Source organism: Peromyscus leucopus, chromosome 8a (genome assembly GCF_004664715.2).
Source record: "Peromyscus leucopus breed LL Stock chromosome 8a, UCI_PerLeu_2.1, whole genome shotgun sequence".
NCBI lineage: Eukaryota > Metazoa > Chordata > Mammalia > Rodentia > Cricetidae > Peromyscus > Peromyscus leucopus.
In genome coordinates this window covers 25399256-25424263 of record NC_051085.1, presented here as the reverse complement: position 1 = coordinate 25424263, position 25008 = coordinate 25399256, and the positions used below count along the sequence as shown (strand labels likewise).

The 25008-nt window shown below is 40.3% G+C and overlaps 1 protein-coding gene across 1 annotated transcript; it reads right to left on the bottom strand.

Annotated features, from left to right (window-relative positions):
* Positions 1–9871: 9871 nt before the first annotated feature.
* On the bottom strand, positions 9872–23476 carry LOC114698630 (heat shock cognate 71 kDa protein-like). Its single transcript, XM_037200381.1, has 2 exons — positions 23338–23476; positions 9872–10507 (listed from the first exon to the last, which is right to left on the bottom strand). Exons 1-2 carry the CDS (start codon positions 23474–23476, stop codon positions 10134–10136), a joined length of 513 nt encoding a protein of 170 aa, XP_037056276.1. The 3' UTR covers positions 9872–10133.
* Between the last annotated feature and the right edge of the window lie 1532 nt (positions 23477–25008).

Below are 25008 nucleotides of genomic sequence, written 5' to 3'. Positions count from 1 at the left end.
CAGTGGGCTGACTTCTTTCTGCAGCTGTTTCAGAGGGTTCTCCCAACGTCTCCCTCCAAGCTTTTTTTGATGATGGGCTCTGATTCTTCACATTCTTTGACTTGGAATGTGTCACTTTAATCTCTAAATCCTGTATCATATGGTCTTTTTTGTGTTTCCCCCCTTCTTGTAAAGACACTTCCCATTAATTTAGGGGTCATCTCTATAACCCAAGATGATCTCACTTCAAGATCACTTAATTTAATCAAAAAAGAGAGAAAGACCCCCCCTTTTCAAATATGACTATATTCACAGGTTCTAGATTGTCATATTTTTCCCTAGAAAACCTTCAGATTCTAAACATGGTTGTTCCTGGATACAAAAGCCTTATTTATACTTGATATTTAGGATTAATCATCTATCAAATACAAAAATCAACATGGCTGTACATCCCCTTGCCAATAGTTTAAGTCCCAAGGAGGCTAGAAGGCCAGATGGCAGACTCAACTTCCAGCTCAATAAACCATTATTGTGCCCTCTGAGAAATAAGACTCTAAGATTAATAATGCTGAAGTGTCAGGGATGAAAAACAGAGTGGTCTGATTGCTTTATTGGCTGTGATATCAAAGAAAGTCTGCCTTATTTTCACTCCATGCTTTAATTGTAGTCAAGCAGGGCCAAGAATCAGCAGAGCAGCCATATGAGAGAACCACTTAGATTTAGGAAGCTATCACTCCTAAGATATCCAGGATGCCATGTGAGTATGTACACTTATGTTCAGGTACATCTTTCTAACATGCTCCCACATGCAACCTAGTAGATGATCCAACTATATACAATCTACAATTATAAAAACCTTTAACCACTCCGCTATGTATGGCAAATAATTCAGTGAGCTCTATTGAGTACAAAAGAAACAATATTAGTCATCTACCTAGGAATCCATAATCTATTTTCCAAATTGGAAAAGTTAACTTCTACAGCATATTCCTTCTCATGGTGCTCAGAGTAGTGACAAGAGGCAAGAGGTTATAGAGCAAGGTTGTAAATCAAAATCTCATGCTTGACCACAATATGTCCAAGGGAATGAAACCAGACAGGGAAGGTAGAAAGATCAGCAAAGCATATATACTAAATACACACAATAAATGTTAGACAGTGAATATGCTTTGCAAAATGACTATGATGATATGATAATCTTGGAAATGACCTGGTTGCTGAAAAGAATAAGAAGGAGAAAACTTTCAACCCATAAACCAAAAATAGGAGGATGCTTAATGAATACATGGGTAGAAAATATCCACTGGAGCATACTGAGAATAATGATACAAGGTGAGGTCATCAAGAGTCTGCAGGCCTTTGCAAGTGGAGTCAAACTTTTGGATGCATCATGAATTATTGCGCTCCATTCTCCGGTCCCTCACTCTGTATAATCATATTCCATGCATTTCTCTGAATTGAACGTGGTTGATTTCAACAAATGTTTACCAGACACAATTCAAGCCAGGCCTGTTATCCAAGCATCTTTCTCTCCCTATATTTTCCCCCTTTATATCAAACAGTGTCTCTGCTAAAAGGAAACACACAAATAAATGAAATCCAAAGGCATCTGCTCCTGGGACCTTTCCAGGATCCTCCTTTGAGCTCACTGGGTAGCTCATTCCCTTAAGTACTTTGGCACTTCATTTATAGTATTCATGAATTCAATGAGCTCTTTAGTAAGTAATTTGACTCAGGACCATGAGAAACAAAAAATAAATCTGGATTTAACGAGACTATGGCATACATCCAGTTCAATATCACTGATTGAATATAAACAAAATATTCCTCCATCCAGTCCAAACTCATAAATGATACAACATATAAACATATTTTAGAAACACAGAGCCTACTATGAAAACCAGAATGAGATGAGAACTCGAATATAAAAGAAATCAAGACACATTTTTTTTTTCAAATAGCCATGGCAGCTGGCTATTTTCAAGCAAAAGTACCCAGGATACACAGCTTCAGCTTCAGGTCCTATGTGTCCAGAATGAGAGTCCCACCACTGTTGTGGAATATTAGTTTAAGATATGTTGCATTCATTTATGCTGTGGAATATTTGTTTAATGATGCAAAGATGTGTGATGTTGCATTTGTTTAACTGTGTAAAGCTGTGTTACTTTGCCTGTCTGAAACACTTGGTTGGTCTAATGAAAAGCTGAATGGCCAATAGCTAGGCAGAAGAGAGAAAATAGGTGGGGCTGGTGGGCAGAGTGAATACATAGAAAAAAGAAAAAAGAGGGAGGAGCAAGAAAAAGAGGAAAGGAGGACATCAGGGGCCAGTCACCCAGCTACACAGCCAACATGGAATAAGAAGGGGAAAAAAGATATATAGTAAAAGGAAAGGTAAAAAGCCCAGGGGCAAAATGTAGACAAGAAATGGGATAATTTAAGTTAGAAAAGCTGGCTAGAAACAAGCCAAGCTAAGGCTGGGCATTCATACGTAAGAATGAATCTCCATGTATTTATTTGGGAGCTGGGTAGTCGGTCCCCAGAGAGTAAAAATCAACTACACACCACACCTTCATAGCTGAGGCCTGAAACATTATAGTAAGGGTAAGAACAGATACCCAAGATTAAATAACAAACTCAACCCCACAGAACTTAATAGGGTCTGACCGCTTCAGAACATGACATTCACCTGGTTAGAGCTTTTAGATTATGCTAGATTCCTAGGACTGCCCTCACAAAGTGTTGAAGAGAGGTGATCTAAAAAAGCAGAAATACATGCCTCCATTCTGGAAGGCTGAAAGTCTAAAGCAGGTGTTGGGACGCCCCTGCTCCCTCAGAAACCTTTGAGAGAGAATCCTTTCCTGCCTCTTCCTGTCTTCTGGCTGTTTGCCAGCAACCCTGGACATCCCCTGCTTAGAGAATCACCACTCCAACCTTGACCTCTACATTCATCAGGGCTTCCTCTTTTTATGATATGTGCCATCATGAATCAAAGAGTTCACCGTAGTGGCGGCGCCTCCCCTGGCCCCGCCTCATAGGCGTGACAGTTGCCAGAGTCTCAATGGGGGTTGGAACTTCCAGATCCAAGCTGGAATGGCTACCCACTACAGTTCACTTTATAGTATGACCTCATTTTAACATAATTGCACCTACACTGACCATATTTCCAAATAAGGTCCAAGTCTACAGATTGGGACTTTTAGCATATACTGTCAATGTGTGACATATTTAGATAGATATCAAGTATACTCACTCCAATTATTCGTATATGAAGGTGCATTGAACATATTTTCAGCCATACTTCAGCCATAGCAATGATATATACAGAACTGTATTCTCAGTGGTTATTACTAGGGCATCTCTTTCTTGGGTATTTGTATACCCATAAAATATGTTTTACTGGTTGTTAAATGTCATATAAATGTTATTCTACAAGTGTGTTGCTGCATATTGGTATTCACCCATGAGTCTGAGATCTATTTGCATAGGGTATTTACATCTTTTAAATTTCTGTAGGACATTGACTGCAGTGTTGTAATTTATTTTGTCAGTTTGGGGTGAGTGAATATGTTCTTGCCTTCCAGAAATGTATACTATGCTCTGTCTGTGTCTTAGGCTCTAATCTCAGGCACTTTTTACTGCTCTGTGTATCCTTACAAGATGGCCTCAGGTGATGGCAACACTAGAGTTGCCTTGCTCTCTGAATCACAGTTGGATTAAGCCAAGCAAGGTATCATTAGGGGATCAGTTTGCTGGAGGAAAAGGACAAGCTCTGTTCCTCTACAGGTCGGAAGTTTTTATGACAACCACGGTTTATCTTCCATGGACCTAAAGGCAGGGTATTTATCCACAGTTCCAGCTTCCCATATTCCAATAACAACACATGATCCTTGGATGCTTCCGGTTCAGTGATGACAAAGACTTCCAGCTTTTGCCACTTTCTCAGTGGTTTTCTTAACCGTGTTGATCTCCTAACCTGGCTGGTGCCACTGTAAATAGTCCCTAGTAGCTCTAAAGCATGCCCATCAAGTTACATTAGGGTGTTGGGTCACTCACCCATTTGATGAGCACACAACTCTTTTGCCAGGGGCAAGCGGACTCCTGTGAATATCAGGCAAGCAATGGCTGGTATCTTTACTAAAACATGTCAGCCTCTGGCATGTGATATAAACCCCTGACCTGGCAAATGCTTTCTCTTTCATTTTCATCAGTAACTACAACCTACAATGCCTCACCCTTGCCCCAGAGTTTCAGCAGTACAGCCTTGCTGTCTTTTATCCAAGTGATGTCTGATCTCTGTCGTGTTAGGGTCTAGACTGGAGCCGTGGTCCTCAAAGCGTTGCCTGTGAACCAGAGTCTGCTCTAAGCTTCACACTTATCCCGGATGAATCAGGAAGTCTAGACCAGAATGAGAACTAGGTCACTAAGCCATTGTTGCAGCCGGCGTTCTTTTTTCCTTAAAAGGATTATTTGTTCTACTAGGGAACAACGTAGCAATTTACATGCTGGTGCATGACTCTTAACCCCATAGTGCAGACAGGTCCTCCTATCTGGCAACTTGAGCGTCTTATTGTCCAGCAGAACATCCTGTTAGAGTATCCCCATTCTATAATGTCATCAGAAAGAATTTAATTAGGAGATACCCCAGATGATGAACTCATGACTGAGAGAAGCCATTGGAAAGGTTGTGATGGGAATCCTAAGGTGTCAGCCTAGAGCTTCTAAGTGATAAACAGCTGCTTTTCTTTGGGCAGCCTGCAGCAGAAGAGCCATAGCATTTGGTTTGTCTCATTGTAACTGAGAAGAAACAAATGTATTTGGGTGCTGTCCTGGTTGGCTTCTTACTGCTGTGATAAACACTATGACCCAAAGCAACTTGGGAAGAAGTTTATTTTATCCCCTAGCTGACAAGCTGCTAAGAAAAGAAGCCAAAGCATGGAATCAAGCAGGATTGGAACCTGGAGGCAGAAACTGAAGCAGAGACCATGGAGGATCACTGCTTACTGACTTGCTCTCCATGATCTGCTATCTTATATAACCCAAGGCTATCTGCCTATGGGGTGGTTCCACCCACTGTGGGCTAGGCTTACACATCAGTCATTAAGACTATCTTCAACTTACTTGTCTAAAAGGTCAATCTGATGGTGGTATTTTCTCATTTGAGGTTCCATCTTCCCAGATGGCTCCAGCTTCTGTGAAGTTAACAAAAAACTAACCAGCACAGATGTGGCACTATGGTCCATCTACAGTGTCATTTTAAAGCTACTGTACTAAAAGATATTTGGAACAATAGAGGTTTCTGCAGGAGACCCATGCTTCTCTACAGCTGATCTACCACTTAGATCCGTGTTCTGGGACACAGTAATACTTGAAGTGTTTTCACCAAAGGTGATAAACTCTGTTGCCAACCATGGAGACATCACACTACAGATCCTCTGGAGGTCTCATTTACCTTCTGCCAACTGCTCATTCACACTGGTGAAGAAGCTCTAGTTAGCTACTTGGCATTTGTAGAACAAGCCCTGCTGACAATAGCCTGGAACATCAAGTGATTATGAGTATGAAACAATCAACGAAAACGAGCCTTATCTGACCCAAGACATTACAAACGTAGATGTGTGCTTCAACATTAAACACAGATGGCCTTTGGAAGACGGTGCCCAGGCAATTGAAGAAATCACAAGTACAATTCTGGCGGAATGGCTCAGCTCCCTCTCAATTCTGCACCTGCTCTTCGCTGCCTCTCCCCGAACTCACATCCAGGGACTTGCTAAGATGCTGAAATATCTGCGGTTTCGTTACTTAGAGACCCGATTATGGGTTAGCATGCCAGTGTCTTTTCCACCCTCCTTGTTTCATAGGGCTTAGGACAAGGGTTGGCAAACAACTGCTTGTGAGCCCCAACCAGCCTGCCACCTGTTCCACACTGCTCCCAAGCCAAGAGTGGATTTTACATTTCTAAATGGCTTCATGAAAAAAGAAAACTAAGAGCGTGCAATATGTAAACATTATCTGAGAGTCAGATTTGAGTCTTGGTGGCAGCTTGGCACAGCAAAGTTTAAAATACCAGCTAGCTGGCTTTTTATAGAAAGCATTTATTAGACCTGAATTAGAAGCCCAGAATTCTTACAAGCATATTAGATCCTATTAACGAGAAGTGCTTGCAGGATATTGAAGAGATGAAAATAAGAAAAATCGTATGCCCTTACATGATAGAAGCAAACCTCGCAAGGTTTGATGGGCTAAGGGTAGGAGTTTGGTAAGCAGTGGGTAGATAATCTCTTCCAAATGAGAGATGATGGGATATGACTCCTACAGTTCAGAATTTGCAATTCTGATAACTGTTCTCTCCCAGGCTTCATTCTCCCACCCTTCCAAGGATTTGTGTGAGTCCTGCATTCCTGTATTGAGTCCTTTCTTCTTGAACATCTGTAAAGTTGACATCTTTCTATATAGTTACCTTGCTCACTGGTATGACAAAATACTTGACCAAAGCTCGGGAGGAAGGGTCTATTTTGACTCAAAGTTTCAGAGTACAGTCCATCATGGTGGAGAAGTCCTACCAGAAGTTTGAGGCATCTGGTAACATTTTTTTCTGTGGTTGGGAAGCAGAGAGAGAGAGAGAGAGAGAGAGAGAGAGAGAGAGAGAGAGAGAGAGAGAGAGAGAGAGAGATGCTCATTCTCAGATTTCTCATTTTTATTCAGTCCTGGATACCACCCCACAGAATAATGTTCCCTACCATTAAGGTGGGCCAACCCACTTCAGTTAACCCAATCTAGAAACTTCCTCACAGATTGGTCCAGAGGTTTGTCTCCTAGGTGACTGTGTATTCTATTAAGTTGACAATCAGTATTAACCATCATGATTTTGTTTTCAATTTTTTAATTAATTTTATAGCTAGAGTCAAAGTATTGAGTTTCCAGACAGCTATTTTTATGCATAGGTTTTTATATCAAGTGCATCTATTTCCCTAAAATGTCATCTTTAATTTTTCATCACAGTTGAATAAAATTGTACCATGTAGTATGTGACACATTTTGTTTATCCATTCATCTTTTGATAGACATCTAGACTAGTCTTTTTTCTTAGCTATTGTGAAGAATGCAGTAATGAACAATGGACATGCAAAGATGTCTGTGGTTGGTCTATTTTTAGTTATATTTTTAGAAACCTCCATACTGATCTTCATGGTGATAGAGCTTTAGATTTTTACATGAAGCATGACTGAACCAACTGGGAAAGGTGATAATTCAATTAAAATAACAAATCAGTATCCAGTACCCAAATACAGCAATAAGAACTATGCTGTGGAAAAGCACATCATAAAAGCATTAGTACCTATTCAGGGGAGAGAGGGGACATTTCCTTGAGGAAGTGAAAAGTGATCTTAGATCTGAAAGATCATGGGGAAGGCCTGGAGCTTTCAGAGTGGATGTCTGGGGCTTTGAGGATAAAAAGACTCTAAGATTGAAGTGCTATGTGCAACTCGTTCTAACAGATGAACACAAATATTGCTTGTTTTGAATATTCAACCAGCCAATGCCCAGGCTGAGAGAGATCTGATCACATTTTGGCAAAATTTGGAGGTGGAACTTTTGAGAAGTCTTTGGATGCTAGAGACCTCAAATGTGTATCCATCCTCTGCTTGTTCTTTGCCCCCCTTATCTTCAGCCTTCTAGGCTGGGTTAGGGTTTACGATTTTTCTCTCAGGAGCCATGGTATGTGTTTTCTGTAGGTCATGAAAACTGTATCACCGGTAGCCTAAAGACAGGCCTTGACTCATGAGTGGACAGGTGAAAGAAATGAGCATAACTAAAAAGGACAAGATGTTGTAGCGACTAGTGTATCAGCAGGTTCACCTGGGGCACAGTGGCTATTAATTTGAAGACAGAGTGCGAGGGATCTGGCATGGCAAGGGTTTAGACTTGACTTTGGTGTTGAAGAACATTTCTCTGGGTGGCCCCAAAGGTACTTACCAGAGATGTTTTCTGTGGTAAGACTTCAATTGAAATATTGGGTTTGAATTAAGGCTGAGAAAGTCTTGTCTTTTATTAATGGTGGGGTTCTGTGGTTCACGCAGTGAGAACAAGGCTTAAAGACACAGGAAATTGGTGGCTTTGGTAAAGTAAAACCTTTGAGATGTTTCATATTGAGGAGCTGCTACAAGATTCTTTTAAAGTCTTTGCTATAGCATAAAAGATACAGGTAACGGAACTTGTGAACAGGAGTGAGTAAAGGCCAGATGTCTTAGGCCATGTCTACAGTTAGCCAGGTCTCATGATCTTATCCTATGAACAAGGCAAGAAGAAGGAGGCTCAATGGAATGATATCAGTGCTTCTAGACACAAGAACAAGTTGTTTAAATTTAAAAAGGTGGTTACTGTCTTGGAAAGATGAGCACCATCAATAACATAAATCTGTACACATTTGTAAGTGGCCAGGTAAACAAAAACTAGAAGTATACTGATAAAATTAGTATGTGTCTTAGGGCAGTGGATCCAGCATGCAGGTGGGTTACTGGGGAGTGTTCCCTATAAACACTTACCTGATGGATGGAAGAAGGAGCCTTGACATGGAAGAAGAGTTTAAGCACAGTGTGCTCATGAGAGCGCAGCTGTGTGGTCTTCCAGAGCTGTCTCCGTGAAGGCAAAGAGGCAAGGCATCTGTATCCTGGCTTCAACTTATTCATCTGCTGCAGGTTCTCAGAGGCACTTAATTCAGTAGAAAAATGAGGGGCCAGCATACATGGATCACCTGAGTGTTAAGGGTGACTGACGCATGTGTGACATTCCTCAAAGCTAGAACCTTTACAGGCGTGTTTAGAGCTGTAATCGACACAGACAATTTGGCCATTTAAAACACACAACTTGATGCCTTCTAGGACATGTTTACAGTTGGGAAACATTATTTTTGTTTTAACCTGCTGTGAGGAAGTTTCAAAGAACCTTTCTTGCTCCCCCCCCCCCATTGGAATCACTCTTGGAGGCTAGAGAGACAGATGGTTTAGCAATTTAGAGCACTTCCTGCTCTTCCAGAGGACTCAAGTTTGGTTCCCAGCACCCACTTTTGTTGGCTCACAACCCCACATAACTCTAAGTCAGGAAATTTGATATCCTGTTCTGGTTTTATGGGCACCCTCCCCCACATGTGACATATACTCACACTCAAACACAAATTAAAAAATTAAAAATAAATCATTTTTTAAAAGAAACAGGTGTTACCTTATAGATCAATGAACTAATATGGAGATTTGATTTAGACCTTTAGAAACTGGAAAACTGACTCTAAGGTGTATCTATGGGTTATGTGCACTCACTGTGAGCTGGAGCCGGGGAGACTATTCCTATTACCTGTGATGGCTAATTTTTATTGTCAGTTTGACAGGGTTAATAAGCACCTAGAAGGTTAGCAAAACACATTTCTGGACATTGCTTTGAGGAAATTTCCAGGAAGGATCAACTAACAGAGGAAACCATTCCTCCAACTATGAGCAGCACCTTTCAAAAGACTAGGGATTTGGATGGAGTCAAAGATGAAGAAAGAATCCTGTTAGTATGGGCTTTCTCTGTGTCTCTGACCATCAGCAGGTGATTAGCTTCTGCCAGTACTCCTGCTGCCTGAGACTCTGAGGGGGCTCAATTTAACAGTGACCAACTAGACTGGATATGGTGGAATACACTTAGAATCCTAGCTAGCACTTAGGAGGCTGAGGCAGGAGGGTTATAAGTTTAACTCAGCCCAGCTTGGGTTATATAGCAATACCTATCTCAAAAAAAAATGAATAAACAACTAAATAAATAAATAGAATGAGATGATTAATCTGTTTGAGGAAATGGTTTTCAGACTGTGACATGGTTATTCCAAGACACATCATTACTTTCTTTTCTTTTTTTTTGCCAATTTAAATAATTTTATTAGACATTCCATTTTCCACCTGTTTTATTAGACATTGCATTTTCCGTTTAGGATACAGTGCTTATAAAGTGCAATGTTTTATTTACTTCCTCTCCCTATGCACATGTTCCATGTTCAAGTATTGAGAATGCCCAGTAATTTATTGTAGCAGCTTAAATTTAAAACTGCTATGAAACTTGCTAAATTTGGGTCCTTCAATTGTTTCCCTGTGGAACAATGCTACACCTCTACTTGGATTGACTTAATCCACCTCCTCAATGGTGGGCCCTGAAGAAGCACCACCAGATGGAGGAGCTCCTCCACCAGGGAAGCCCCCAGGCATTCCTCCTGGCATGCCACCAGCACTCTGGTACAGTTTGGTAATAATGGGGTTGCAGACTTTCTCCAGTTCTTTCTGCTGGTGTTCAAACTCTTCCTTCTCTGCAGTCTGATTCTTATCCAGCCAGCTGATGATTTCATTACACTTGTCTAGAATCTTCTGTTTGTCCTCATCATTGATCTTGCCTTGAAGTTTCTCATCTTCAACTGTTGCTTTCATGTTGAAAGCATAGGACTCCAATGAATTCTTGGAGGAAACCTTGTCTCTCTGCTTCTCGTCTTCAGCTTCTTTCTTTTCTTAGTAAGCCCTGACTAGTTATATTGTGAAACAGTCCTATATATTTTTGGAGCAATCAGAAGAAAAATTTGGCTGTAGTTCAAGTAGATGACCAACTGTTATTATCTCAGGGTCTATGAAGCTACAAGGTCTAGTCTTTCTCAACAAATGCTGTGATTTAGACAGACCAGACCTCACAGGTTTGAGAATGTAGCCTGCTCTGGACAAGGTCCTCTTGTAACTACATCCTGGGTCTGATCCTAAGCCTTTTTAACCCACGTGGTTCCCAGGTGACTCTCTTTGTCACTTTACCTTATATTGATGATTAGTCACCTTCCATTTCTAATATGCCATTTATGACATCAATAATTATCTGGCCCTGTCATACTTGTATTTGTTACCCCAAATATCTTGAAATTCAAAGACAATAAGGCTGCTAGAGCATCAAAATAACCAACATGCAATATCCCAGGTCACCAGTGGTAACAACAATGCCAGTGTGTGTCGGTGTTCTGTTGTGAGTGATGGTGTCTTAATGTCCCACGGGAGCAGTGGGGCTGTCCTCAGAATCACAGTTCCTAGTAAGTAGTAGCCTAGAGTTCCCAAGTAAGTTCTTCAGAAGGCAAATTTGGAGATTGGTGCGTGCATGCTGTTTCCTGGGGGAGTGCTTTTACTACAGAATGATATAAGTCAGGGATGAAGAGTAGAAAACAGAGGAACGGATGAATTCAGACTGTCTTGAGTGGCAACAGAAACTTCACCTGATCTGACGGAAGTTTCTGGAACTGGCATAATCCTCCAGAATTAATTCATGTGAGCAAGAGAATAAAGACATTTCTACTATAGCTGTGAATACCAGTTACATTCAAGAAACCCTCAAAGTGAAGTCTGAATCTTGACTAAAGGTGACTTCTTTCAGCCAAAGGCAGCTGGCAGAGCTAAACTGAACCAGGAGTCACTGGCAAGCCACACGCCTGGCAGCTGAGGAATTGAAGCAATTGTCCTGAATGCTTAGCATTTATTTCAGCTGGAGGCCACTAAAATAACACTCAATGTGTAAAAAAAATGTATATGTTTATCTATTAGGTTTTACGAAAAGAAAACTATGCAGAAATAGACAATCTTGTAATATTTGTATTATAAGAGCTGCAAAGATAAAAGACCAGAAACACTGGGCCTTTGGGGCCAGTCCACCTTTAATGATTAATATTTCCCCTCTAGCTAAATTTGACTTTAAAGAAGTCCCTGAGCAGCATAGAGGTTTTGAAGAACCAGAGGAGACATGCACTGAGAATTTTATAATAATGCTATAATCAACTTTGGACTGAGAAAAATATTCAAAACTGACACCACTGGTATTAAGAGTTCTGGATTTTTAAGCAAACACAGGGGAGAGACTCTTGTATAATATCATGTTGATGATGCCTTTGAAGAATTTTCATGAGTTTTGTTTTGCCACTTGAGATAACTTCTTTGCATAAGTATTAGAAGAGGCATAGACTGAATGTGTCTTCCACCTACTAAATGGCCAACAAGCAATCTTCTTAACGTATTCTCTGAGCCTCAATTTTCGCTTCTGTGTAATGGGAATAATGCTTCACACACTTTCAAGGGTTGGGTGGGGTCAGTCAGTAAGTGGCTGGCATGCCCTGGATCAATGATAGTGACTATTACTTTATCAAATTTTGGTATCTAATGGATTATCTGAGCAAGGTCATCTCTCAGCAGATGATGTCCAGTGGAACAGATGTAAAATGGTGAACTGAAACTGAGTATTCAGTCAGTGTCAACAGGGTTAACTTATGCTGGACCTGATAAAACCAACCTAGTACATAGGTACCAAATGAGAAAATCGATGTTCCGATTCAGATTTTAAAACATAAAAGTAGAACTAGAGCTCATGAGAATTATTATATGTTCTATTCTAGTGTTGAATCTTTCTGCATATTAATCCTGCTCTTAATAGCATTGATATTATTATTATAACTAGCTGATACAATGATCTGATCTTGATAGGAAATGGGGAGAAAAATGTAATTGTTCTCCACTGTTGCTTTAATGGACTTTGATCTTGCCTTCTTCATCCATTAATGATATCTAGGACTGACAAATTCCATAGATTTACGATGACCATCAATTTAAGACATAATTAGAAAGTAAGTTGTTTAAATTTCAACAAAGACCACAACATTATTTCAATCTATGACAGTAAAAATCCTTTCCTACCCCGAATACAGATGATTGTGAGTCTGTGATAGAGTACTTATTTCCCTTCCTTCTTCCTCAATTTTACTTATTAGAAAAATAAATAGATAGATAGATAGATAGATAGATAGATAGATAGATAGATAGATATCTGAGGTAGCATAGTGAAGGAGAGAAGGGATAAAAAATGAGGGTCTAAACTTCGTGTGTATTTACTTTTTTTTTTACATCTTTGCTTTTACAATTTTATTTTTTCTTGAATACAGTGGGAAAATAGGCTGTCCCTGTGTGGATTTCCTGAAACTGATGGTGCCCTTCCTTAGAGCCTGAACCTAGCAGGTATACCCCATATGCTGTACCTGCTAACCTTCTACTAACTCAGTTAATCAATATGGCACTTCAAACCAGAAGAATGCTGGCCATGCTCCAGCAACTGCTGGAAAGGAGTAGTTGTATGCCTGGCTCCTTGTTTACAGTCCCTGCTATCTGAGGCTCCACAGATGTTAATTTAACTCCAAAATAACCCAGATGAGAGAGAGAGACTGATGTCTGATTCCATGCTCATGTGTGATCTCAAACCCCAGAGGACACCAGTTAAGATGCTTAGAGCTCTCTCAATGTACTTTACTGTAGTACGGAGCTAGAGTCTGTGAGTTTATGAAGTTAGCAAGCATTGGGAGAGAAATGAATATTTCTACATTCTTCCCTTTGATTGCAAAATCCTCTATGCCAAAGGAAGAGGTGTGCAGGTGGAGAAAGATGTAACTCTTATCATCGATCTACTGAAAACCCCCTTCCTAATTTCTCAACTCCTCAACGGATTTTGACTATAGATGGTGATCTGATAATGCTGTGGTTGGCTGACTCTTCTTCTAAAGCCTTCTAAAGCCTCCTAACAGACTGTGTATATTGGCTGTTCTCTAGGCGAGGTAGATGCCTTTCATTTACAGTTTGCAGTGTTAGTAATTCAACCAACATTAGAAAGAATCAGAAAATATCAATTTATCTCCTGGGAACATTGGACAGTTTACTCAGTCTCTTTGTTCTTTTTGGTACCTACATGTATGATTGCTTAAATAAAGGAATATGCACACATTTCATAGTTGCTGAACACAGCTCTTCATAAGTGGCTACCATTATATAGCATGATGTATGTGTTTAACTACAGATAAATGTTGATGTATGTACATGTATTCATCTATTCAGCATATATTTGTGAATCAGTTAACTGTTTTACACACTTGGGAGAGGTCAATGAATAAAACAGCTTCCACAAAGCTCACTTTTTTAATGAGGGAGACAAGTTAAAAAAAATGACCAAATGAAAATGTAATTATCAGACAGAGATAAGTGCTATGGAGAAGGGACAGCTGGGACAGTGGACCAGGACTCTGGTAAGTGCTGCTAAGTCAAGTAATAGAAGGACTACTGATGAGCTAACATTTGAGGAGGGATGCAAGGAATTCTGCATGTTACCAGAAAATGTGTTAATTAAATTCAGCTTTACAATCTCCAAAAGCTTGATACTGTTTTAATTCAAGCAGGTGACTAAGTCTTATAGCCAAAGTAGGAAAGTTATCTTTTAAAGAGTAGGTGAGTAGGAATTTGTCTATAGAGCATATGAGAAATTGTATATTGGTCTATCCTGGAGACCGCTTTTCTTTCTTTTTCCGTATACTTTGTGATTTTTTTCCTTTTGTTGAAAGCAAGATAAAAATCTCATAGGAACTGTGGTAATATGCCTAGAACACGAGATTCTTTTTAATCAGCTGGAGTTGAGTGGTACATGACTATTGTAGATGTTGGCTGCTTTCATCAGAGTGCTTTCCTTGGCTTATCTTTTGCTTTTTTAAATGGTGGAGTCCATTATTTGTTGGTCAACTACTCATGAACATGACATCTGCCCTGGAGTGGTTGAGGTACTTACTCGGTGTTATTGCATTGGAGAAAACTGATTTTTCCCTCTCCCATCAGGAATAAGTAACAGTTCTTTTGTTACCCTTATCTTCTAAAACCCTCCTTAGAGTTAACACATTGCAGTTCTTTTCACTTCAACTCTTTGCTACCGCAGGGAAGCCATATTGATGTAGTAGTGAAACCTGAGCAGTGGTCTCTAGTCTGCTGATGATACCCAGTCTCTATTGCTAGGCTTTGGTCCTCGCAAGTGTGCCTTAGCTGTCTCCATATCCTCCAATCTCTGCATCTTTGGGGAGAGGAACCAGAAGGAGATCATCCCTGTCTTCATTCTTCAGCTCCACTGAAGAGCAGATCATTTCCCTGAAGATGCTCTCTATGAATTTCCAATGGTTATACATTTTCCTCCTTCTCTAGGAGCCAGATGTTGTGAGTGACAGCCCTCCCAGCCTAGCACCTGCCATCTTGGGGAATTCAACTGCACCCATAACAAAAGATCATCCTCACTGGAATTCCTGATGGTTGACACCCCCTGTACAAAGGGGTGCAGAGGGTCAAGAGATTCTCCCTGGAGTATCTCTGTTCCTTGCCGCCTCTTGTGCTCAACTCTGCTTCAACTGCGTGTAGCTTGGGGGAGGGGCTAGAATAGAGGTGATTCCATCCTGGGGCTATCCCTACTGATGAGGCTTTTCAGGTGTAGCCTTTGGTGGGAGGAGCACCCGTAATCTGGTAAGTGACCCTTCACCTCAGTTTGTTTTGGGGACCCTGGGAAGGAATAGGACATGTCTTTACTCTTCAATATGGAAACCTGGTAGGATTACTAGAGTTAAAACTCATGATTATAGAGAATAAGACTTTCTTCAAAATAAAATGCAATTATTTCTTAAAATATAGCTGGCATATAGCATCTACTAACAATACATTATTTATACTTTGATAAGTATTCACAAAGAGAAATTAATCGTATGACTAATAATGTGATCAAGAAATAAAACATTGACAGCATCCTAGAACTTTCCTGATAAGCACATCTTGTCCATCACTCTCTAGCAAAGTCATTATCTTAATTTTAACAGCACAGATTGCTTTTGCCTGATTTTGAACCTTGTACAAATAAAGTCAGATAGGAAGAATACTTTTGTGTCTGGTTTCTTTCAATCAGCACCCCATTGTAGGTTTAAGCTGTGCTGTTGCAGGTAGAATCAGTTCATCCCTCCTCCTTACTGCATAGTATTTCATGTTGAGTATGTGAGTGATTGATCCCAGCGCTAAGGTGAACAGTAGGATTACATCCCGTTTTTCTCTGTTGGAATAGTGCTTTAGGGTCAGGATATGGTTCCATGGTAAAGGACTTAATAGACATGAGCAAGGCCTTGATTTTGACTTAAAACATGATGTCAACAGCAGGCTGCTGCACTCTAAAGTACACATCTTTTCAGAAGCTGGTATATTCCACGGAAGGGACATAACCCATAAAGATGAATAGGAAGAGGACTGTGCACCGTTTCTGTCAGAGACGCTGAGTACTGAGAAGACGTGCACCGAAACTGTGTTCCTCCAGACTCTCCCGAGCAGTGTGGTAGGAGTGACATGCTCTCCAGTGCTCTGTCATTGTCAAGCCTCTTCAGGGTAGCCCTTGGATCGTAGAAAAGGCAACTGATGTGCTTTAAAATCCACCTGCTAATTTTGAGGATTGTCGGCTTGGAGGTCTTATACGCAAGTTTCATTTCTCCAACACCCTGATGTTTGAAAATCTTCATTAGCTGTGTCTCTTCCCACTTGTACTCTTGCTGTGCTTGGAAATTTGGCTAATGCGGTGAAGAAATTGCCCGTTTTTCCTTTTTTTTGTTATGGGGTGCCGGAAAAGAAAACCCCAAGAGGCCTAAGTAAGTCAAAATGGACTCTTTATTAAGTGCTGGCAGGACTGTCCCAAGCAGATTAGCAGGAAGTAGCCTTGACCTCCAGCTAGTTTGAGCTTTTCCCTGCAACTGTGATGTCTAGATAGAGGCAGCTCTGGACATCTGCAACTAGCAAGCCTTGTTTCCAGGAGCAAGATAACAGTTCAAAAGTCAGTCAGTTAACCTTTGGCTCAGGGTCACATGGTATAGGAATTCAGGGCTGGTCCACAGACCAGTTTACCTTAGGAGTTTATGGTCTTTACCCAAGATAGACTTAGTACTTCAATATTCCTAGGAATATTTTCATGAGACAGCATAACTATAGTTCAGTAGGCTACTACACTTTTCTGTCTTTGGCTCTTAAACTCAGTAGTGTTCTAAAGCCTATGAAAATATTTATTTTTGCATTTGTGTGTGTATTTATTTAATTTAGGGTATTATGTTCCTCCTGAGCTACGATACCATAGACATAGTGTACCTAGCCATCTTATTTACTGAGTTCTCAGTCATTTCCTTCTGGGAGAGCTTGCAAGTGCCTCACTGACTAACAGAGATTCTCAGCCAAATAAGGTGATGTACACCTGCATTCCTAGAACTTGAGGAGTAGAGGCAGAAGGATCAGTGTTCAAAGCTACCCTTGTGCTGTATAATGATTTCTACCTTCTAGGCCAACCTGGGCTACATGCTCCTCTATCTTAAAAAAAGAAAAGAGGGTTTTTAGTGATTTATTTGCTCAACTTTGAAAACTTCTGGATATAATAATCTTCAGTGATTATATCCCCTCTGTGGGAGAATCAATAGTTAAACTGTTCTACACAGAGTGAGCATCATGAATTCACACTTGTAACATTTGCTTTGGTCCATTATCAGGAGTGTCAAAGGCAGCACTTACACTCCACAGTAGGTATCAGTACTCTGAGCTGCTGTAGGATTCAGCTCAAAGACAGACAAATGTGTTGACATCATAATGTCTCCACAAATGTACCACTAAACATATTCCCCCAAGTGTTGAAAGGGTAGCGTCCGCTGTCATCTTATAAACTGTAATAACGGTGTTGGCATTGAGAACTGATGGGTGTAAAGAAGAAAATGAACAGCTGGAAATGTGCTTTAACTAGGAGGCTGGATTTGCAGGATCAAACAAGTCACAAAGTAGAGGGATCAATTGCCTTTGATCACACCCCAGATACAACGACTCAGCAAAATGCCAGCAGGATGACCCATTGGGAGGAGGGAGGGGAGGAGCAGGCAGAGGGTTAATTTGGGGTGTAGAGCTTTTGCTTTTTCCTAAAGAAATTTTTTTTCAAAATTAAAACAAACAAGAGCTTCTCAAATGGTAAGAAATGCTATTTATCTATCAATACCAGTTTTTAAATAAAATGCTGCATACTGTTATTCTATTATCAAAATTCTAACTCCAATCACATGTAAGAGTTCCTGAATCATTAAAACACACTACACATCATAAATAAAGAAATGAAAACAATGTATCTTTAGTTTCTAGAACTTAAGAAAAAGTGAATATGATATGAGAAAGGAGATATAAAAGGCATGTCTTTCTTCCCTTTATTGGAATGGAAAATATAAGCAGAATTGCAACTGTGGCCTATAGCAGATAAGTATATTAAGAAAATATACTGCCTCCTAACCTCCTAAGTTTTTGAATGGGGATCTCATGTAACCCAGGCTACCCTTGAATTTCCTATGTAGTTGGTTGTGGCTGCTCCTGAACTCTTTGCCCTCCATTTCTACCTGCCATATTTGGGATTACAGGCATAGGCCACCACATCTGGCTTGTTCTCTCTCGCCCCAGAGCTGCCCATCTCTCGGCCCTTCATCCAAGAGTTTATCTACTCCTTGCAGAATAAATACCTGTTACTTGGTTTTTCTGTGTCTGTGTAATGACTTAGAGTTTTGATGGAGTGCAAAGATCCAGTGTCCTTTGTCCCCACTAGAGGTCTAGGAATGCTTTCATAGTTAACACTGGCCAGGGTAGCCAGCCTTGTTCACTTCTGGATCTCAGAACTGGGCCTGAGCCTGGTACCCACTCTGAAGTAGAGAGTGATCTACACCTATCTTATCATCAGTTTTTTGGGTGCTCTCTTGCTCTTTGGCCTGAGTTGATGTCACAGGGGAGCCAGAAGGATTGAGAATTGCCTCCTACTGCCCAGAGCACATGTGCCATCAATGAAGGACATTTTCTCATTCCCTGAGTATGAAGTCAAGGAAATCCAAACTCAAAACCATTTTGGGCTTCAAGATGACAGCTTCTTGATCTATAATAAAGCATCACCATCGTCTAATACAGTATCCATCATTAAAAAAATACAACAGTAGCCTCAACTGTGAGCAGTTATTGAATCTATTATGACACATATGATGAGCAAAAGGTACAACTAATAATGTCACTTCACAGGTGAGAAATGGGAGTACAAAGATGGTAAGAAAACTGTATCAGGTTACAGAAGGCAGAGGAGTCTGCCTATGACAGAATCAGGGGTCAAGTTCACAGAGGTTTGACCGCATCAGCCCACATCCCCTTAGAATGGCTGTTATTACAGCTCCCTAATGTTAGCCATCCTATCTACATTTCCAGCTCATAGGTTAACAATTGTTTTCCTTTCCCTGGATCCCAATCCATTCTTCCTGTCTCTTGTGATAATTGTATTTCAGAAGCCACCCTTCCGCACGGCTAAAGCCCACCCAGAACTTCTTTTTCCTTTCTTCAAAATTGTCTTAAGTTTGTAAATTTCTCTCAAAATGGCATTCTGAAGATGGTATTGTGTGCACATAGACCCAGCATGGTAGTTAGTGGTGGTGATTTTTTTTCCTGCTGTAAAGTCACTTTGAATTGAATTTCGCTCTATGTTATTTCCCATTCCATACATGCATGTGTTATGTCTGTTTAGGGTCTCAACATGAGAAAGAGAGTGGTCAGAGAATTTAACTAAAGCTTGGTTGAGTGGATCTGAAGTTCCTTCAGATTGTAGAAAGTAGTCCTGCTAACTTTCTCTTTACTGGAGAGCTATGTGAGCTTCTTGCATTTTCAAAGTTTGTTAAACTTTCATACAATTTGTTAAACATTTCCTCAGATGGAGAGTTCCTAAGAGCACTTGCATCCTGTTTTCTTCCCATAGGCATTTTTGGGGTGGTGGTGGCAAGAGGCATCTTGTATATTGTTGGAAGACACAATCATGAATGAGACAGGGTCTCTTTTCTCAAGAAACAATTTGATGTGTAAATTTAAAGGTAGAAGATGTTCCGGAAGAACAGGATCCCTCTCTCTAGTACCTTTTGGCTAACAAAAGAAATATGAAGTATCTAAAGTTTTGGTACCCAATTTGTGAGAGTTTTAAAAAAATAGGCCTGAGGGTATAATTCAGTGGGAGAGCACTTGCCTTGCCTAGAGTGTCTGAAGCCCTGGGGTTTCACACACACACACACACACACACACACACACACACACCAAGTATTATAGCTGAAATGATATTATAAGTCTGCCAGATACAACAAGAAACCCAGTTAAATGTGACTTTCAGATAAAGAATACATAATTTTTGTTTTTAATTTCTACTTACTAAAATGGACAGTCCTAATAAAGTGTTAGTTCATATTTAAGTTACATTTTATTATTTGTGAAGAATCAATGACATAATAGACATGGGATGAGAATTAGTATCAGTCAGATGTGGAATAGAATCTGACTGAAATGATGGCTTGTTTGTCCACATTCCCTAGATTTAGTTGATGTTTTTCATATTTCTCACAACATTGTGAGATCTCTAAACTTCAAGTGATGTAGAGTTCTTGTTGCTCCAGCTCCTTAGGAGGCTTGGACAACATAGTGAGATACTGTCTCAAGAACAAATAAAGAACAACCCAGATCTTTGCTGCTTTTGGTTTCTGGGATGTCTTGTTTTAATTTTCGATGTGTCTTTCATGCATTTATCTAGTTATTCTGGCTATTATGTAAAAATCTACCCCAAACTAACCTTGTTCTCTGTCTGTCTGTCTATCTGTCACTCTCTCTCTCTGTGTATCTCTTCTGAGTATGGGCACACTTGGTGGTGTGTTCTTTGTTAGGGTCACTGTTACATTTAAAAATGTCTACCCAAAGCTCATGTATTAGAGGCTTGCTTAACCAGTGATAGGCTTTTGAGCAGAGTTTGGACCAAAAGGGCTCTAACTCCACTGGTAGACTCTACCATTGAAAGGGCTCTAACTCCACTGGTAGACTCTACCATTGAAAGGGCTCTAACTCCACTGGTAGACTCTACCATTGAAAGGGCTCTAACTCCACTGATAGACTCTACCATTCAAAGGGCTCTAACTCCATTCATGAATTCATAACAGGAACTGGTATGATCGATTATTAGGAAGTAGGCTTGTTGGATAGACTGGCATGTGTGTACCTTTGAAGGCTATACCTTGTCTCCAGAGCTTCCTCTCTGCACAACCTCTTTCTCTTCTCTCAGGCTACCATTAGGTGAACAGCTTCCTTTGACCATCTGCTCTGATGTTTCTGCCCTTGCACAAGCCAAAAAGCAATGAAGCAGGTCAATTGTGGGCTGAAACGTGGGAAACCACAAGTCAAAAGAAATCTTTCTCCTTTAAGTAGAATTCCTTGGTGTCATATTTAATCACACTGATGAAAACTGGTAAAACAGTAATTTATGTGTTAGAGATAGATGGCCTGTGGCTGAGAATTACCAGAAAGCGTCTTCACCTATGGGTCTGTCATTCAGGGCTGGCTGGTCACCCTCTCCCCATGGCCTTTGCAAGTGACTACTTTGGGTTCATATGTCTTTGAGTCCTTACATTTCCTATACTGTGCTGGAAATCATTTAAAGCAAAAAGAAAATAGAGACTCTTGATTTCTTAAATCCTGGTTCAAAAAAAACCAGATAATAATTCACATTTTTCTTAGTTGAGAGAGATTTCAAAACTCCCCTGGACTCACAAGAACTAGAGATAGAACCCCAACTGTCAGTGTGAAGTGCGTTTATGTATCAACCACTATGATTGTTATTTCCTGGTAATTATTAGCTAGAAAGATGGGTACAGGAAAATATGGAGGCTTCAAAAATACAGATATAAGAAGAAATCAAAAATTAAAATCAAAGAATAAGAGTATCTATTTTTTAAAAATCACTATTAAGAAATTTAAATAACTAGGAATGTGTTTCATAGTCTAGATATTTGATGGTAAATACAATAATATATAAGCAAAATATTTATTTCCCAGTTGTAAAGTAGCCAGCCATGAAGAGCCCCTCCTTTTTGCACGGCTGAGCTGAAATTCCCCTCCCTACCAAAGTTACAATACACAATGACTCCCTCCCAGCTTTGACTTTGGGTAAGATTATTCTTTTCCCTCTTTTTTTTCACTCAAGTATTTCTTCTCCTTTTCAAGAGGGTTTATATTAGGAAAGCTGCCAGATTTGGAGTGATTTCTTTCCTACTCTCTTACAGGAGAGATTTTCAATGTATTTAGCTTATGTGGACTTGATTTTGGTTCTTAGCCTCCACCAATTTTCAGAACCCCACATGTCAGTAGAACAATTCTATGACATTGTCCTTCTCCTGCCATGACTAGAATATTTTTTTCCACACCCAATACCTTCTTCACTTTTGTCCCAAATCCTCACTCATTGCTGCCTCACAGAAAATGCTTTTTTAAAGCATGCAAATTGTTTAAAGTTTTCCATTGTTTCCTAGAGAGAAATGAAGGGAAATATGGGATATGAACAAGGGCATAATGAGAGAGTAAAAACCACCAGGACTTGAAATGTTAAAATCCACAAAATATGCAAAATGCCTTGAGGCAGGAGAATATCACTGTCTCACAGAAGGCAGGAAATTACTAAGAGAAATTTAAATGATGTGCTGGAGAATGTCAACTGCATTTGGAATGGAGCTCTGGATTTTTATAGGAATTGAATACACATTTCAGTCATTAAAATGAAATGCTCTGAAATTGTTTCAGATTGAACTTTACATAGGCCGAGGAAGAAATTGCAATTAAATGTATCATGCCAAGTTTTTAATTTATAAAATGAGACATGGGGATTTCTGAAGAGGAAATAAAGTGCAAAGTTTCTCTCTAGAACCTTTTTCATTTCTAGAGTATTCACAATTTTGGTGCACAATTATCTCTCCAGATCCCCATTAATCCCTAGGAGAATGATGTGGGTGGGACCTTCAGACTTAGGAAGAGATACAGCTCCAAAAGATCGATGTTACTGTGATTGAGTTTGAAACTCTCAGAATCCTATTCCTATCATTCCTGCTGCTTGTTGTGTGCTTCTCCAACATGTTGGTCCCTTATCCCTCTGGAACCAAAGTTTTTATATGTGGTCAGGTCCAGAGTGTTTCTTCATGAGCACTCAGTAACAAAATCACGGCCACGGCCCCAGCTCTCAGGCTTGTCATTTATGTTTGGCTTTTCTGTTTCCGGCCTCCTTGTGGGTCTGTTTTGCTTCCCCTCAGATAAGTGGTTGCCAAGTTTCTTCCTTAATTGTTTTTATTAACCTCTTTGATTCACTATGTAGAAGATAGTAAGCATCCTTGAGCTTGGTTGAATTATCTCGATAACAGGAAGGACCAGTATTAATTATTTTTTCTGTTGCTGTGACGAAACATCATGACTGAGACAACTTGTGGAAGGCAGAGTTTATTGGTAGGACGAGTCCATCAAGGCTGGGAAACAGGGCAGCAAGGAATGGTGTGTAAGGATCGAGTAGCTGAGCCCTTCCATCTCAAGCCCAGCAGAGACAGCAGACTGAAAATGGGAGGAAGCTTTTAACCTTCAAACCCCACCCCTAGTGACATACTTCCTCTACCAAGGCCACACTTCTTCAACTTCCCCCAAACAGTGCCCCCAGCTGGGCGCCGAGATTTTAGATATCTGAGCCCATGGAAGACATTTCTCCCAGAAAAGGCAGAGCGGTTCTGAAGGGTCGTGTAAGACATTTAACGGTGACCTGGCCTTCTGTGGCTCCAATACAGAGAGCAAACAAATGTCAAAAAAGCCTTGTAACCAAGAAGTAAGGGCCAGCTGGATTTATCAGTTCTTTGCTCTGCAGATAGAAAAAGCATCAAATGTAACCAACAAGAGTGAGTCTGTGAAGGCCACAGGTAGAGCAGGTAACCTTGACCTTTGTGGATTTTTATGTCCTTTTACCTCCTCCCATACCAAACTTTAAAGATTTCTTTCCAATTTCTCAGTCATCTTTGTTCTTCCCCTCTAATTTCCTAAAAAAAAAACCACTACTACCATTGAGTTTCTCCAGACCCTAATATCTGTGTTCTCAAATATTTTTCCACAGTGTGACACACAATAACTTGAGCTCTTCTTCAATTGTGCCAACTAAATGGTTCTTCCAAATTCTCAGTAAGTGTGCCCCCTTTACAATTGCGATGTTAGAATCTGAGTTCCTAGACAATGGTGCTTCTGAAGGGACTCGCTCCTTTTCTTTGCCATCCTTACCCCTTTGAGGCCCTCTATTCTCATTTATCACTGCTGCATTCTGGCAGGAAGAATGAGAAAAATAGATTAAGAGGAATTTAACAGCACAGCATTTTGTACAGCATAGTAAATCAAGAATGTAGTTGGTATAGCAACTCTGTAATGCAGTCAGGGCTCCTTTCCTTTCTTCATAATTTCTTTCTTTCTTTTTTGCTGCATGAGTGTGTATTGTGTGCTAGTATATGTATGTGTGTGTGTGTGTGTGTGTGTGTGTGTGTGTGTGTGTGCATGCACGCGCGCACAGGCAGATGAACACGCTTATTTGTGACCAGCTAGGCATTTGGGATCTTTTTGATCACTTTCTATTTTATTCACTGAGGTAGGGGCTCTCAGTTCAACCTCAGATAGCTGTCTCCACTAGTCTAGACAGCCGCTCGCTCCAGGGATCCCCGTTCTCTGCTTTCTGAGCATCATTGGGGTTAGAGAGGGGTTGCTACGCTCACTCAGCATTTATCCTGGTGCAGGGGATCTGAGCTCCAATACTGATGTTTGTGTGGCAAATGCGTTGTCTGAACTCTCTCCTTGCTTCTATTTCTTGTGTTATTAGAAAAAAAAATATTTTTAAACTTAGCTTATAAAGTAAGAGGTTTCTATGTGGGATTTTCTAATGCATTTCATGGGATGATTCTCCTACTTCTGCTACTCCACTGTAAGATCTGACTGATTTGGGGTAAAAGCGAAACACAATGCCACTGCTCTGGAGCAGTTCTGGATTCAGTCAGGTACAGGGCTTGGATTAGCTTTTATTCTGTTTTCCTGAGGATTGTCGTCGGTGCCTCAGTACCTCCACCTGGGCCCTTCTTTCTACTCTTTGAGTCATCTTTTCTATTTCAGTAAGAGTCATTTATGGCTGTGGTTGTTGAGTGTCTGCATTTAGAAGTTCAAGAGTTCAACGGCTTCTTTTAAGTTTGATTTTCTTTTTCTGATACAATTCATAAAAAAGCTTCCTGGTCTTTCTGTGCATTAACCAACCTTA

Coding starts and splice junctions, on each gene's coding strand:
- LOC114698630 (XM_037200381.1), bottom strand. CDS start 23,476: ATGTCTTACACGACCCTTCAGAACCGCTCTGCCTTTTCTGGGAGAAAT. Junction 10,508..23,337: donor GTGTGGCCTTGGTAGAGGAA/GTATGTCACTAG, acceptor GGGCTTACTAAG/AAAAGAAAGAAGCTGAAGAC.